The 15,726-nt window shown below is 44.8% G+C and overlaps 1 protein-coding gene across 1 annotated transcript in view; it reads right to left on the reverse strand.

The window, feature by feature from the left end:
• Positions 1 to 1,258: 1,258 nt before the first annotated feature.
• LOC132807098 (zinc finger protein 850-like) overlaps positions 1,259 to 15,726 on the reverse strand; it is a 72,831-nt gene continuing 58,363 nt past the window's right edge. Inside the window, exon 5 of the mRNA XM_060821400.1 lies at positions 1,259 to 2,653. Within this exon, the coding sequence (XP_060677383.1) occupies positions 1,833 to 2,653 (821 nt within the window). The 3' untranslated portion in view covers positions 1,259 to 1,832. The remainder of the gene's footprint in view (positions 2,654 to 15,726) is intronic.

The raw sequence follows: 15,726 nt of genomic DNA on the forward strand, positions 1-15,726 counted from the left end.
TGAGTTCTCCAATTTCAAGTAACCTCCCTTCCCATTCCCTGACTCTCTTCACAGCCCCTCCCCCTCCCTTCCACTCCCCCTGCCACCAACCAGATTCATTCCTCCCATTGACCAACCAGGTCATACCTCTTCCAAAAGAGAAAATGCTGGAAAATCTCAGCAGGTCTGGCAGCATTTGTAAGGAGAGAAAAGAGCTAACATTTCGAGTCTGACCCTTTGTCAAAGCTATATTAAGTCATACCGTCTACCTGTCTTCACCAATCCCCACTTCACATTTGAGGGACCTAAGGGGCAACCTTTTCACACATATGGTGGTACGTTTATAGAATGAAGAGGCAGAGACTGGTACAATTACAACATTTAAAATGCATCTAAATGGAAACATGAACAGGAAGGATTAAGAGGGTTATGGGCCAAATGGGTCACTAGATTAACTTAGGAGTTGTAGAGTTGGCCAACCAGAGATCCTTCGCTCTATTTCTACATAGTTGGAACCAATTTCACAAGTCTAGGAAAAGGCCATTCACCCTTACAGTCTGTCTTGAGCTGTGGCCTAACTGCGCAGATTTGATTTCAATACAAGTTTCAGAAAGATTTCAACAGCTCTTTTAAAGTCTGAAAGCATCGTTAAAGTTTAACAATGTTTCTGAATGTATCAGTGTAGCTATTCTCAATGTTGCAGATCACCCAATTCAGAATGTAATTTAAATGCAGAGCTTTTCTAACAATAAGTGTGAATTCTGTCCGGGTCCCAATGTCCAGTCAGAATGACATTCCTATTAGAAAAGATCTGCATTTAAATTACAAGTAGTTCTGGGATTAATATTTGATCTAAATTTGTTTACTGAATCACTTCTCCATGACACTGGACACCTTTGACTATAAATTCTGTGAGAATAACCTTATTCTGAACAAACCTGAAGAAGGAGTGGTGCTCCGAAAGGTAATGCTTCCAAATAAACCTGTTGGATTATAACCTGGTGTGATTTTTAACTTTGCCCACCCCAGTCCAACACGGCATCTCCACAATGTTTCTAGTGAACACACCTTACTGCGGCCAGTAAACTTTACAATGCCAATGAAATGATGCAGTACCTGCTCCCCTGAAAAAATTTAAAAGTTCTAATGATACCAGCTACTTATTCACTGCTCCATCTGATACATAACATTGGAAACTTAGTGCCGAAGACCGAAAGAAATGAGCAGCTTTAAAACAAAAACCTCTTGGAGCTCAAAGCTTTCAATGAAAACATAGCGCTAAGTTCAGGTAATCTTTATTGTGACTCAACGTTGTTACAGCATCCCCCCCACCGAGGAAAAAGGCGTAGAAAAAATAGTTGATATCTTTTAAACAACTGAAAATTGAGCGCACACACTCCCCTTACCAACAACCAGAGCGACCCCCCACCCCCAAAACCTTTCTTCAATATTGGTCAGCACAGAGTTGTCCCCTTGTATATGGATCCTTAGTACATCCTTAATTCATAGGAAGTATTGCCTCATTTAGCAGGAGGGAAGAGGAGCAGCGTAGAGACAACCACGCTGTTGTGCGTCTGGAATCACGTGTAGGCCAGACCAGGTAAAGGATACAGCTGGGATGGCTGAGTAAATCCTTTCCCACAACGGTAGCTTCCTTTCCACAAAAGGACAGGAGTGAATCAGGTAGGGTTTTCTCCCACCTCAAACACCAAAAATGGTTTCATTGTTTGATTCGGACTCCAGATTTGTGACCGAATTACAATTCAGTAATCTGCCATGGTGGGATTCCAACCAGAGTCTTCCCAGAACTGAGTTGATAGTCCAGTCAATAATGGCACTCGGCCTTCGCTCCTTCAATCCTCCTGCGATGCGGCATGAACTCGCTGGTGCCTCTGCAGGTGGGAGGAGCGAGTGAAGCCCTTCCCGCATTGAGTGCAGTTGAATGGCCTCTCCCCAGTGTGGACTCGCTGGTGGGCCAGCAGGTTGGAGGAATTGCTGAAGGCTTTCCCACACTCTGGGCAGCTGAAGGGCCTCTCCCCTACGTGGATCCGCCAGTGGATCTGGAGGCTGGAGGCCTGTGTAAAGCCCTTCCCACACTCAGGGCAGCTGAAGGGCCTCTCCCCTGTGTGGATCCTCTGGTGGGTCTGGAGATTGGAGGAATTGCTGAATGCCTTCCTGCACTCAGGGCAGCTGAAGGGCCTCTCCCCCGTGTGAACCCGCTGGTGCTTCAGCCTGTCAGAGGAATTGCTGAAGGCCTTCCCACACTCAGGGCAGGTTAACGGTTTCTCCCCTGTGTGGAGCCGCTGGTGGGTCAGCAGGGCAGAGGCCTGAGTAAAGCCCTTTCCGCACTCGGGGCAGATGAAGGGCCGCTCCCCAGAGTGGACCCGCCGATGAGTCAGCAGGGTGGAGGAATTGCTGAAGTTCTTCTTGCACTCAGGGCAGCTGTATGGCCTCTCCCCTGTATGGACCCGCTGGTGGGTCAACAGGTCGGTGGAATTGCTGAAGGCCTTCCCGCACTCGGGGCAGCTGAACGGCCTTTCCCCTGTGTGGACCCGCCTGTGCCTCAGCAGGACGGAGGAATCGCTGAAGGCCTTCCCACACTCAGTGCAGGAGAATGGCCTCTCCCCGGTGTGACTCCGCCAATGAGTCTCCAGATCAGACGGGGCACGGAAGCCTTTCCCACAGTCACCACACTTCCAAGGTTTCTCCACGGGGCGGGATTCCTCGGGTTTCTCCATTGCCAAAGTTTCAGCAACAAACAAACACTTGTGGAGCCCCTCCCTGCAGTGAATTCCTCTTTCTAGGCCGTATAACTGTTTCAGGTGCCACACTCAGTGCGCTGTGACAGTAGGGTTTCCCATCCAATCCCACTGATACTGAAAACTTAAACAGGAACCAAAAAGCTTTGCTCCTTCTCACAGAAGGATAGTCAAAAATTGTTGTGGTCCCAATGGATTGAGTGACAGTGAGACATTAATGCCAAAAAGTGAGGACTGCAAACACTGGAGAGTCAGAGTCAAAAAGAGCGGAGCTGGAAAAGTACAGCAGGTCAGACAGCATCTGAGGAGCAGGAGAGTCGATGCTTCAGGCATAAACCCTTCATCTGTGGTTTTTCAAACTTTGGACTTCAGATTTTCAATTACTCTGGAAAAAGAGAGATTACAAAAGTCATCACAGTCAGTCCAGGGGAGAAATTCAGAACAGGCTTCTACTTTATGCGAACCATTCTTTTCTTTCGTTATTCCACAAAACTGAAAGCACCATCCCACTCTCTCTCCTCTAAGTAATTCTCCTGAAGGTGCTGATTCAGGATCTTACAGAGGCAGAAAAGCAAAAACGTCAAGACTAACATTTCTTTGAATTTTGGATAATTCCACCTGAAAGTTAATATATTTCATAACATTGGGATACAGCTGAGTTAGCAGGTCTGATTTTGGGAAGCAAAATAAACTGTCAATTCAGGGTGAACCTGTCGTGCAGCTTCTTGAGGAACAACCAGACACAAAATGGTTAACATCCCCCAGAAGGGGGGGACCAAAATGAGACATCAAGGCATTAACACTGACACCAGAGAGAAACTGAACATACAGATGTGGCAAACGTTAATGGAAAGCCAGAGTCAGAGTCAAAGATATACAGCCTAGAAAGAGACACTTTGGTCAAACTCTTCTACTCCCAGTCAGGGCAAAACATTTTGAAAGCTGCTCTGAAGGTCCAGTCTTCACAATTCTGTTTTCACTGAGTACGATTAAAGTCATACAGCACAGAAACAGACCCTTCAGCCCAACTCCATCCAGATATCCGAAATTACTGTCGCCCCATTTGCCATCAATAGGCCCCTACCCCTCGGATCCCTTCCTATTCATACACCCATCTAGATGCCTTTTAAAATGCTAGAATTGTACCAGCTACCACCACTTCCTCTGGCAGTTCATTCCGTACCCTGCACCACCCTCTCCATGAAAAAGGTACCTCTTTGGTCTCTTTTAAATCTCCACACCCCACTCTCACCCTAAACCTATTACCCTCTAATTCTGGACTCCCCCATCCCAGGGAAAATACCTTGTCTATTTACCCTGTACTTTCTTTTCATGATTTAAAATCTCTAAGGTCACCCTCAGTCTCTGGCACTAGGGAAAACAGCCCTACCCGAGCCTGCTGTCCCTCCTCACCCTGTAATTAAGACATATCTTGAAGGGCTTTTATGAAACATTGATTTTCCTGCTCCTCGGATGCTGTCTGACCTGCTGTGCTTTTCCAACACCACTAATCTAGATTCTGGTTTCCAGCATCTGCAGTCCTTGTTTTTACATATCTTAGTTTGCAGAGTCGTCTCCCTCCCTGGATTCACTCTGGTTGCTACAAGTAAACAGATTTCCTTCCCCGTTCCCTTCTCACCCAGGATGAAGAGTTTCCCAGAGGGAGGGAGATTCACTCTACACAGTTTACAGAAATCTCTTCCTTTCAGAAAATCCCCACAAATGTGGAAGCAGGCGATTCAGCCCAAGTCCACACTGACCCCTGAAGGTTAACACACCCATATCCATTTCCCTACAGCTATTGCTCTACAATTACCCCTGCCTAATGCACCTAACCTGCATATTTCTGGGCACTATGAGACAATTCAGCATTGCCTATCCACCCTGACCTGCACATTCCTAGACACTATGGGCAATTTAGCATGACTAATCCAAATCAAGGCCAGTGAGCAATGTCATGATGTGGAAAATAATCAGAGAACGATAGAAAGGGACAAGGAGAGTAAATGCCCAAGCAATCAAAACTGGATTCTCAAGATGACAACAATTGAAACTAAAAATGGCGTGTCTGAATGTGTGCTGCATTGTAACAAAAGTGAATGAATGACACTGAAGAGAATAATTATGATCTAACACTCCTTAGAGAGACATGGCGTCAGGATGACAAGGATTTGATCCTGAATATCAAGGGAATAGTCAAAAGGGAAGCTCGATAAAAGGTAGAGGGTCGGCATTGCTAATCAAAGCACTGATCACAGGGTACTCTGGTGTCAGCTTGGATTTCAGGTCCTGATTTCTCTGTCTTCTGTTGATCTCCCTGTACCCACAGATAATATGTCGGTCTGTTCTCAGCTCTGCTGGAATTCTGCTGAAATTTTGACCCCTCTTTTACATCTTCCAGAACAATAAAATATTCAGTCAATCGAAACCCAACCAACAATCTCCCAGCCTGTCAACCGATCAGACAGAGAATGCAGTCATAGCAGTGAATCAAAGAAAAATGAAACCAAATTAGAAATAAATAGGTGCTCATGCTTAATGTTTGTTCATTAGGAAGTAAACCAGAAATAGGGGTCGCCCAGGATTCGTATAGTGCCCTACTTGAGGAATTCTCTCTCCCTTACATCTAACTACTTAGTACCCACCTATGATTTACCCCAACATTTACACCAACAGAACTAAAGCATCTGTTATCAAATAAACAGAGACATACAACACGGAAATAGACTTTTTCTCTAACTCTTGCACACACACAAGTCCATGGGGGTGAATTTGTATTTGTAGCATGATGTTTGCAGATACATTCTATTTTCCTCAAAAACATGCACAATCTGCAGGCAGTCAATACATATTATATTTTGTAAATTCCACTTTGATAATAGAACCAGTGGAGTTTGCACATTCTCCCAGTATCTGCGTGGGTTTCCTCCCACAGTCCAAAGATGTGCATGTTAGGTGATTGCCCATAGTGTTAGCTGCATTAGTTAAAGGGAAATGGGTCTGGATGGGTTACTCTTCGGAGGGTCGGTGTGGACTGGTTGGGCCAAAGGGTCTGTTTCCAAGCTGTAAGTAATCTAATCCAATTGGAAGTACTGTATATGACATAGCTACAAAGTAATATTGGGAAACAGACAGACTCTGACCTTACACCTTTAATGCTTTGTCTGAACTGACATGTCACCTTTTGTTATGAAAACCTTAAGCTTTCTCGAAGGTCGGTTCCAGAAAGTTCTGGGATTTCTATATTAATGTAAGCTGCAAACCATTCTAATAATAAAGACTTAACAATCCCAGATTTGTTCAATATGTCATTTCAGTGGCAGGACATTGTAATGTTTTTATATAAACTCTGTGCCTTATGACCTTATTCTCCACAACCACCTGATGAAGAGGCAGTGCTCTGAATACTAGTGTTTCCAAATACACCGTTGGACTTTAACCTAGTGTAGTGAGATTTTTAACTTTGTCCAGGTTAGGGGCGACTGACCATACGAAATTACCCATAGTGCCTATGGACGCGCAGGTTAGGTGTATTAGTCGGGGTAAATGTAGAGCAATACATGTAGGGGAATGGGCGTGGGTGGATTACCCTTCAGAGCGTTGGTGTGGAGTCTTAGGGCCAGTGGCCTGCTTCCATGCTGTAGGGATTCTCTGAAGGGAAAGAGATTATCGCAAAGTGCGCAAGGCAGCTCAGGCATAGTGCAGGCCAGCCAACCGGAGCAGGCATAGTGCTGGTGCCTGCTGTCAGCTGTGCCCTGCCCCATGGTCCTCCTCCTCCTCCTCCTCCCCTCCCCCCCATGACATTGTTGACGTCACAATGGCCCTGTCAATGTCGGAGTGAAGCTCACTCCCTTTTGGCAACTCTTCATCCTGGAATGGAGAGAGAGCGGGGGAAAGATGGGATGAAATCCGTTTACTTGAAGCAACTAGAGTGAATCCAGGAAGGGAGCAGACTCTGCAAACTCAGGTATGTGTCTTAATTATCTGGATGAGGAGGGATAGAAGGATGGAAATTGGAAAGGAGGTGGAATTTTCTGTTACTGATAGTGATGACTTTTATAGTCTCTTTTTAGAGAGTATTTGAAGATCTGAAGACAGAAGTTTCAAAATCAAGAGATTTTGAGGCCTGAAACATTGACTCGCCTGCTCCTCAGATGCTGCCTGACCTGCTGTGCTTTTCCAGCGCTGCACTTTTCGACTCTGACTCTCCAGTGTCTGCAGTCCTCACTTTGATGTCAATGTCTGAGAATAACTCAAACCACTGGTACAGCAAGGATTTTTGACTATGATTCTGTGAGAAGAAACAAAGCTTTTTGGTTCCTGTTCGAGTATATTTTCAGCATCAGTGGGACTGGATGAGAGACCCTACTGTTGCAGTGCATCGAGTGTGGAGCCTGAAACAGTTATACAGCCTGGAAAGAGGAATTCACGGCGGGGAGGGGCTCTACACGTGTGTGCGCGCGACTGAAGCTTCAGCCATGGAGAAACCCAAGGAATCCTGCCCTTTGGAGAAACCATGGAAGTGTGGTGACTGCGGGAAAGGCTTCTGAGCCCCATCTGTCCTGTAGACTCATCGGTGGAGTCACACTGGGGAGAGGCCATTCTGCCCCAAGTGCAAGAAGGGCTTCAGCAATTCATTTCACCTGCTGACCCACAGGCAGATTGACACGGGGTGGGGGGTGGGAGGCTGTGGGAAAGGGAGGGAGAGAGTAAAGAGGCCCTTCAGCTGCCCCAAGTAAAGGGAGATCTTCAGCAGTTCTTCAGCCCTGCTGACCCACGAGCAGGTCCACACCGGGGAGAGGCCCTTTAGTTGCCCTGAGTGCAGGAAAGGCTTTACCCAGCCCTCCCATCTGCGGAAGCACAAGCGGGTTCACGTGCCATCACAGATGGCAGAGTGCCATAATCAACTGGACTATCAAACCAGTTCCAGGGACTCTCGGGTTTGAATCCCGCCACAGTAGATGGTGGAATTGGAATTTGGTCAGCCATCTGGAGTTCCAAATCTAACGATGAAACCATTTTCAGGGGGTGGTGCGGTGGGAGAAAACCCCCATCTGATTTAGCCATACCCTTTTTTAGTGAAGGAAACTGCTGTTGTGGGAAAGGATTCATTCAGTCGTCTCAGCCTTAAACTGGTGTGGCCTACACGTGACACATAGCATGTGGTTGACTCTACACTGCTGAGTGGAGGGGGCTGGAGTGTGGGCGCTTTGACCTTGAGTTGTTTTAAAGAAAAAAATCAGCTACCTTTTCTATGCCATTTTGCTGGGGGGGGATCTGAAGCTGTAACAAAGTTGGGTCACAATAAAGGCTACCTGAACTTACAGTTGGGCTCAGACTCTCATTGAAAGCTTTGAGCTCCAAGAGGTTTTTGTTTTAAAGCTGCTCATTTCTTTAAACCTCCTGCACTAAGTTTCCAAAGTCATGTATCAGATGGAGCAGTGAATGAGTAGCTAGTTTCGCTAGAAATTGTAAACTTTTCAAGAGTGCAGGTACTCCATAGGTTCATCAGCATTAAAAACTTTACTGGCAGCACTGGGAGGTGTGGGCTGTCTTCACTAGAAACGATGTGGAGGTGCCAGTGCTGGACTAGGTTGGACAAAGTTAAAAATCACACACCAGATTATAGACCAACAAGCTTACTGGAAGCACTAGCTTTTGGAGCATTGTCCCTTCATTGGGTAGCTGTGGAGCAGGATCATAAGACACAGAACTTAGAGCAAAAGACCACATTATTATGCAACTGAGAGGATATATTGAACAAACCTAGATTAAGTTAACTCTTTCATCTTTTAGAACAGGTTGCAGGTTTTAGTTCATTAATGTAAATCCCAAAATGACTATTAAGTCATATTCTCGAGATGACTTAAGGTTTTTTTTAAAAACAGATGACATCTCAGCTCAGACAATGCATGAAAGGTGTGAGGTTCGAGTCTGTCAGTATCCCAAACTTAAATTGCACTGGTTCTATTTCCAAAGTAGGAATTTATAAAACATGGATTGACTGCCTGCATATTTGCACTTTTTTGTGCAAAATTGAATACATCCTCGAGAGCTCTATCCAACTCTTTCTTAAATGAATCCAGAGACTGGGCCTCCACTGCCCTCTGGGGCAGAGCATTCCACACAGCCACCACACTCTGGGTGAAGAAGTTTCTCCTCATCCTTCTTCAAATGGACCAATGAGAAGCCAGGGAGGACTGCAAAGAGCCTGGTCCTCTTGCCAGAGCCCCCCTATTGTCAGGCTGCGGAAGGTGGACCATGAGCTTTTGTAGCTGCTGCTCCTCTTTCTCTATGAATGAAGATCGAGCTTCACCCCAGACTGCAACTTCCTTCCTCTAATCTCCATCGTGAGTATGGCATTTTCTTTTCTCACCCATTTTTCCATTTCTTTTTTTTCATTCTGGGCTTCAATTGTTGACTTGCAGCAACTGAAAAGAAAGCATGTGAATCCAGGGAGGGGACAGAGTCGGGAAATGTTGGTCCACATCGGTCTCTCAATCGGCAAACACATGGCAAATGCAGTACCACAATGTGAAGTTATAGAACATAGAAAAATACAGCGCAGTACAGGCCCTTCGGCCCTCGATGTTGCGCCGATCCAAACCCACCTAACCTACACAAGCCCACTTTCCTCCATATGCCTATCCAATGCCCGTTTAAATGCCCATAAAGAGGGAGAGTCCACCACTGTTACTGGCAGGGCATTCCATGAACTCACGACTCGCTGAATAAAGAATCTACCCCTAACATCTGTCCTATACCTACCACCCCTTAATTTAAAGCTATGCCCCCTCGTAATATCTGACTCCATACGTGGAAAAAGGTTCTCATGGTCAATCCTATCTAAACCCCTAATCATCTTGTACACCTCTATCAAGTCACCCCTCAACCTTCTTTTCTCCAATGAAAACAGCCCCAAGTGCCTCAGCCTTTCCTCATACGATCTTCCTACCATACCAGGCAACATCCTGGTAAACCTCCTCTGCACCTGTTCCAGTGCCTCCACATCCTTCCTATAGTATGGCAACCAAAACTGCACACAATAATCCAGATGCGGCCGCACCAGAGTCTTCTACAACTGCAACATGACCTCAGGACTCCGGAACTCAATTCCTCTACCAATAAAAGCCAGTACACCATAGGCCTTCTTCACAGCACTATTTACCTGGGTGGCAACTTTCAGAGATCTGTGTTCATGGATACCAAGATCCCTCTGCTCATCCACACTACCAAGTATCCGACCATTAGCCCAGTACTCCATCTTCTTATTACTCTTACCAAAGTGAATCACTTCACACTTAGCGACATTGAACTCCATTTGCCACCTTTCTGCCCAGCTCTGCAGCTTATCTATATCTCGCTGTAACCTGCCACATCCTTCCTCACCGTTAACAACTCCACCGACTTTCGTATCATCCGCAAACTTGCTCACCCAACCTTCTACCCCTCCTCCAGGTCATTTATAAAAGATGACAAACAGCAATGGTCCCAAAACAGATCCTTGCGGAATACTGCTGGTAACTGCACTCCAAGATGAACCTTTACCATCAACTACTACCCTCTGTCTTCTTCCAGCCAGCCAATTCCTAATCCAAACCTCCAACTCACCCTCAATGCCATACCTCCGTATTTTTTGCAGTAGCCTACCATGGGGAACCTTATCAAAGGCCTTACTAAAATCCATATACACCACATCAACCGCTTTACCCTCGTCCACCTCCTTAGTCACCTTCTCAAAGAATTCAATAAGGTTTGTGAGGCACGACTGGCCCTTCACAAAACCATGCTGACTATCCTTGATCACATTATTCCTATCCAGATGTTCATAAATCCTATCCCTTACAATTCTCTCTAAGACTTTGCCCACAACAGAGGTAAGACTCACCGGCCTATAGTTACTAGGGTTATCCCTACTCCCCTTCTTGAACAAGGGAACCACATTTGCTATCCTCCAGTCTTCCGGCACTATCCCTGTAGACAACGAGGACATAAAAATCAAGGCCAATGGCTCTGCAATATCCACCCTTACTTCCCAAAGAATCCTAGGATAAATGCCATCAGGCCCAGGGGACTTATCTATTTTCACCCTTTCCAGAATTTCCAACACCTCTTCCCTACATATCTCAAAGCCATCCATTCTAATTAATTGTGACTCAATATTCACATCAGCAACAATGTCCTGTTCCTGAGTGAATACTGACGAAAAGTATTCATTCAGTGTCTCCCCAATTTCTTCAGCCTCCAGACGCAACTTCCCACTACTATCCTTGACGGGACCTATTCTGACCCTAGTCATCCTGTTATTCTTGACATACCTATAGAAAGCCTTTGGGTTTTCCCTAATCCTATTAACCAAGGACTTTTCATGTCCCCTCCTTATAGCCTTTGTTGTGTTAAAATAAACTGCCAATAAATAAATGGCAATATATTGGGATGTGGAGAAAGTTTGGACTGCAGATACTGAAGATCAGAGTCAAAAGGTGTGGCATTAGAGAAGCACAGGAGGTCAGGTAGCATCTGAGAAGGAGAGTCGACGTTTTAGGCACGAGCCCTTCATCAGGAATGATGCATGGATGTACAAAGGGGCCTCAGCATCCTTCTTCACCAGTCAATGCCAGTTGTCTGACAGATGCAGCAAGTAATCTCAAGGCAAGTGGTATATATTAACAAGAGGAATTGAGTTCAGAAATGGGGATGTCTTCCTGCAGTTAGGAGGTCATTGAATATATTTAAGGCTGAGTTCATCTGATTTTTGAACAACAAAGAAGTGGATGTTTATGGGGGGAAAGCAAGAAAATAATTTTAAGGCCAGTACAGAAGTTACAGAGCCAGACAGCACAGGAACAGACCCATCAGTCCAACTAGTCCATGTTGACTATATTCACAAACTAAACTATTCCCACCCTGCCAGTGTTTGGCCCATATACCTCAGAACTTTTTCTATTTATGTACTCATCCAAATGCCTTTTAAACATTGTTACTGTACCTACATCCACCGTTTCCTCTGGGCATTCATTCCACGCGCAAACCATTCTTTATAAAAAACAAGGTGCTCCTCATGTCTTTTTAAAATCTTTCTCCTCTCACCTTCATTTGCTCCCTTATCTATGCCTCTCATGGTTTTGTAAATCTCTGTAAAGAGAACAAAGACCCTTACAGCACAGGAACAGGCCCTTCAGCCCTCCAAGGCTATGCTGACCCAGATCCTCCATCTAAACTTGCCGCCTATTTTCTAAGGATCTGTATCCCTTTGCTCCCTGCCCATTCATGTATCTGTATAGATACATCTTAAATGACGCTATCGTTCCCGGCCCTACCGGCTCCGCTGGAGATGCATTTGAGGCACCCACCATCCTCTGCATAAAGAACTTTCCATGTATATTGCCCTCAAACCTTTGCCCTCTCACTTTGAACTCATGACCCCTAGGAATGAAGTCTTCTCCTCTGGGAAAAAAAATTCTTCCCATTCACCCCTGTCTACACTTCTCATGGTTTTGTAGGCCTCATTCATCCCCCTGAACCTCATTTCCAATGAAAATAATCCTAATCTCCTCAACCTCTCCTCATAGCTCGCGCTCTCCATATCAGGCAACATGGTGAACCTCCTCTGCACCCTTTCCAAAGTATCCACATCCTTCCTGAAATCTGGCGACCGAAATTTAAGCAGTATTCCAAATATGGTTGAACAAAATCTTAAATAACTTTAATGTGACCTGCCAACTCTTGTACACTGTCCGATGATGGAAAGTATGCTGTATGCCACCTTGACCACTCTACTGACATGCGATGCTACCTTCAGAGAACAATAGACATGAACACCCTGATCTCTCTGTACATCAATTTTCACCAGGACTTTTCCATTTACAGTATAGTTCACTCTTGACTTGCATCTTCACAAATGCATCACTCGCATTTGTCTGGATTGAACTCCATCTGCCATTTCTCTTCCCAACTCTCCAATCTATACTCTGTTGTATTGTCTGACAGTCCCCTTCACTATCTGCTACTCCACCAATCTGAGTGTCATCTGCAAACTTGCTAATAAAGCATTCCACACCTTCACCTCTCAACCTCCAATGCTCCGGTAAAAAAAGTCTCAGCCTATCCACCAACAGGTGTGAATTCTGTCTGGGTCCCAATGTCGAGTCAGTCTGACATATTTGTTAGAAAAGCTCTGCATTTAAATTACATTCTTAAGAAAGTTACTTTCTGGGATTCTGGGATTAACAAACCAGAAAACAGAAACCCATTCCAAAATATGAAAGATTTCTCTCTAAATGGTTTAATGTATCACATCTCCATGACACTGGATTCGTTTGGCCATAAATTTTGTGATCAAGGCCTTATTCTCCACAACCACCTGATGAAGGAGCAGTGCTCCAAAAGCTACTGCTTCTGAACAAACCTATTGGACTCAAACCTGGTGTTGTGAGATTTTTAAACTTTGACCATGCTAAATTACCATAGTCCCTAGGGATGTGCAGGTTAGGGTGGAACAACCACAGGAAATACAGGGTAAGAGGGTGGGATGCTCTTCGGAGGGCCAGTGGGGGCTCAATAGGCCGAATGGCCTACTTCCACATTGTCAGCAATCTTCCTATTACAGGGCCACCAGAAGTGTTATCAGTACTCTGAAAGTGGCGTCACCAACACCCTGTACAACCTCAACATGATGTCCTAACTCCTACACTCAACGGTGTGAACAATTAAGGCAATGGTGCTAAAAGCCTTCTTAACCACCAGTCTACCAGCGATTTAACTTTCAAAGAACAATATCCCTAAATCCCGATATGTCTCTGTTCTACATCACGACCCAGGGCCCTACCATTAACTGTACAAGTCCTGTCCTTCCTTGTTTTAGCAAAATGCAACTCCTCACATTTATCCATATCTATCTCATAAACATGTATGTCTGAAAGAGAACATATACACCCCCCAAACTCACATCCTCTCTCAGACTTATACTCCATTACACTCACACTTTACCAAGCATGCACACATGCAAACACACTCTCTCACGTATAAACTCACATGCAAACAATGTGTCTGCGCTGCTTTGCACCGTTTGCAAAAGTCCCTTCCCCTTCAGAGAATCCCCAGTGTGGAAACAGGCCAACTGGCCCAACGAGTCCACGCAAACCCTCCGAAGAGTAACCCATCCATACCCATTCCCCTACCCTTATTGATCTATATTCAACCCTGACTAAAACACCTAACCTGTATACCCCTGGACACTATTGGTAATTTAGCATGGCCAGTCCACAGCAACCTGCACATCCCTGGACGCAATGGGTAATTTAGCTTGGTGAATTCAACTGAACCCGCACAACACTGTTTTGACAGAGGGTGGTTTGTGTGTGGAACGAACCTCTTGAGGTAGTAAAAGATGCAGGTACAGTTACAATGTTAAAACAACATTTGGATAGGTACACTAATAGAAAGGTTGAGGTATATAGGCCAAATGCATGCAAGTGGGACTAGTTTAGTTTGGGTATCCTGGTCAGCATGGACAAGTTGGACAGAAGAGTCTGTTTCTCTGCTGTATTCCTCTATGATCCAGAAGTGATCTTATTGAAACCAGTAGAATTCTGAAAGGGGCTTGACCATAAAATGCAGATAAAATGCTCCTTTTGAGGGGGCAGGGGTTTCCTAGAATCCTACCAATGTGAAAGCAGGCCATTTGGCCCATCAAACAAATACTGGCCCTCCAAAAACTATCCCACCCTAACAACCCCACATTTCTCATGGCTAACCCACCCAAACATGGCCAATCCATCCTAACCTGGACAAAGTTAAAAATCTCTCAATTCCAGGTTGGAGTCCACCAGGTTTATTTGGAAGGACTAGCATTCGGAGTGCTGCTCCTTCAGGTGGTTGTGGAGAATACGATCATAAACACAGAATTTATAGCAAAACATTGGTGTCCTGTCACTGAAATGATATATTGAACAAACCCAGATTGTTAAGTCTTTCATCTTATAAATGATACCTGCAACTCATTTTAAATGTAAATCCCAGAACTTCCTATGAGGCACCTTTATGATTAACGCATGGTTTTATAACAAAAGGTGACATTTCAGCTCAGGCAATGCATTAAAGGTGTGAGGTCAGAGTCTGTCTGTATCCCAACCTTGTGTCAGACTGGTTCTATTCCCAAAGTGGAATTTATAAACTATTACATGGATTGACTGCCTGCAGATTATGCAGTTTTTGAGCAAAATAGAATGTATCTGCAAATACCATTCTGCAAGTTCAAATTCACTCCCATAGACATGTATATGTGCGTGTGCGCATGAGAGAGAGAAAAAGTCTATTTCTGAGTCTATTTGATAAGATGCTTTACTTCTATTGAAATAAACATTGCTGCAAATCATAGCTGGGTACTAATAGTTATATGTAAAAGGAGAGAGAATTCCTCAATTAGGGCACTATAAGAATCATGGAAGACCCCGATTTCTGGTTTGCTTCCTGATGAACAGACATTAAGCACGAGCACCTATTTTTTTGTGATTTTGTTTCATTTTTCTTGTTTGATTTCTTGCTCTGACTACACTCTGTCTGGGTGGTTGACAGGCTGGGAGGTTGTGGGTTGGGTCTTGATTGACAGTGTTTTATTGTTCTGGAAGGTGTAAAAGGTGGGAGGAGTCAAAGCTTCAGCAGAAATCCAGCAGAGCTGAGAACAGACCGACATCTTAGCCCATGGGAACAGGGAGATCAACAGAGGACAGAAAAATCAGGACCTGAAATCTGAGCTGACACCAGACTATCCTGTGATCAGTGCTTTGATTAGCTCTGCCTTTGTCTAGCTTCCCAGTTGGATCCAATCCTTGTCATCCTGAAGCCATGTCTCTAAGTAGTCTCCGATCATAATTATTCTCTTCAATGTGTGCAGTCAATCCATTCACTTTTGTTACAATGCAGCACATATTCAGCAACACCATTCTTAATTTTGATTTTTGTGATCTTTAGAATCCAGTTTTGATTG

The sequence above is a fragment of the Hemiscyllium ocellatum genome, assembly GCF_020745735.1.
Source record: "Hemiscyllium ocellatum isolate sHemOce1 chromosome 27 unlocalized genomic scaffold, sHemOce1.pat.X.cur. SUPER_27_unloc_1, whole genome shotgun sequence".
Taxonomy (NCBI): domain Eukaryota; kingdom Metazoa; phylum Chordata; class Chondrichthyes; order Orectolobiformes; family Hemiscylliidae; genus Hemiscyllium; species Hemiscyllium ocellatum.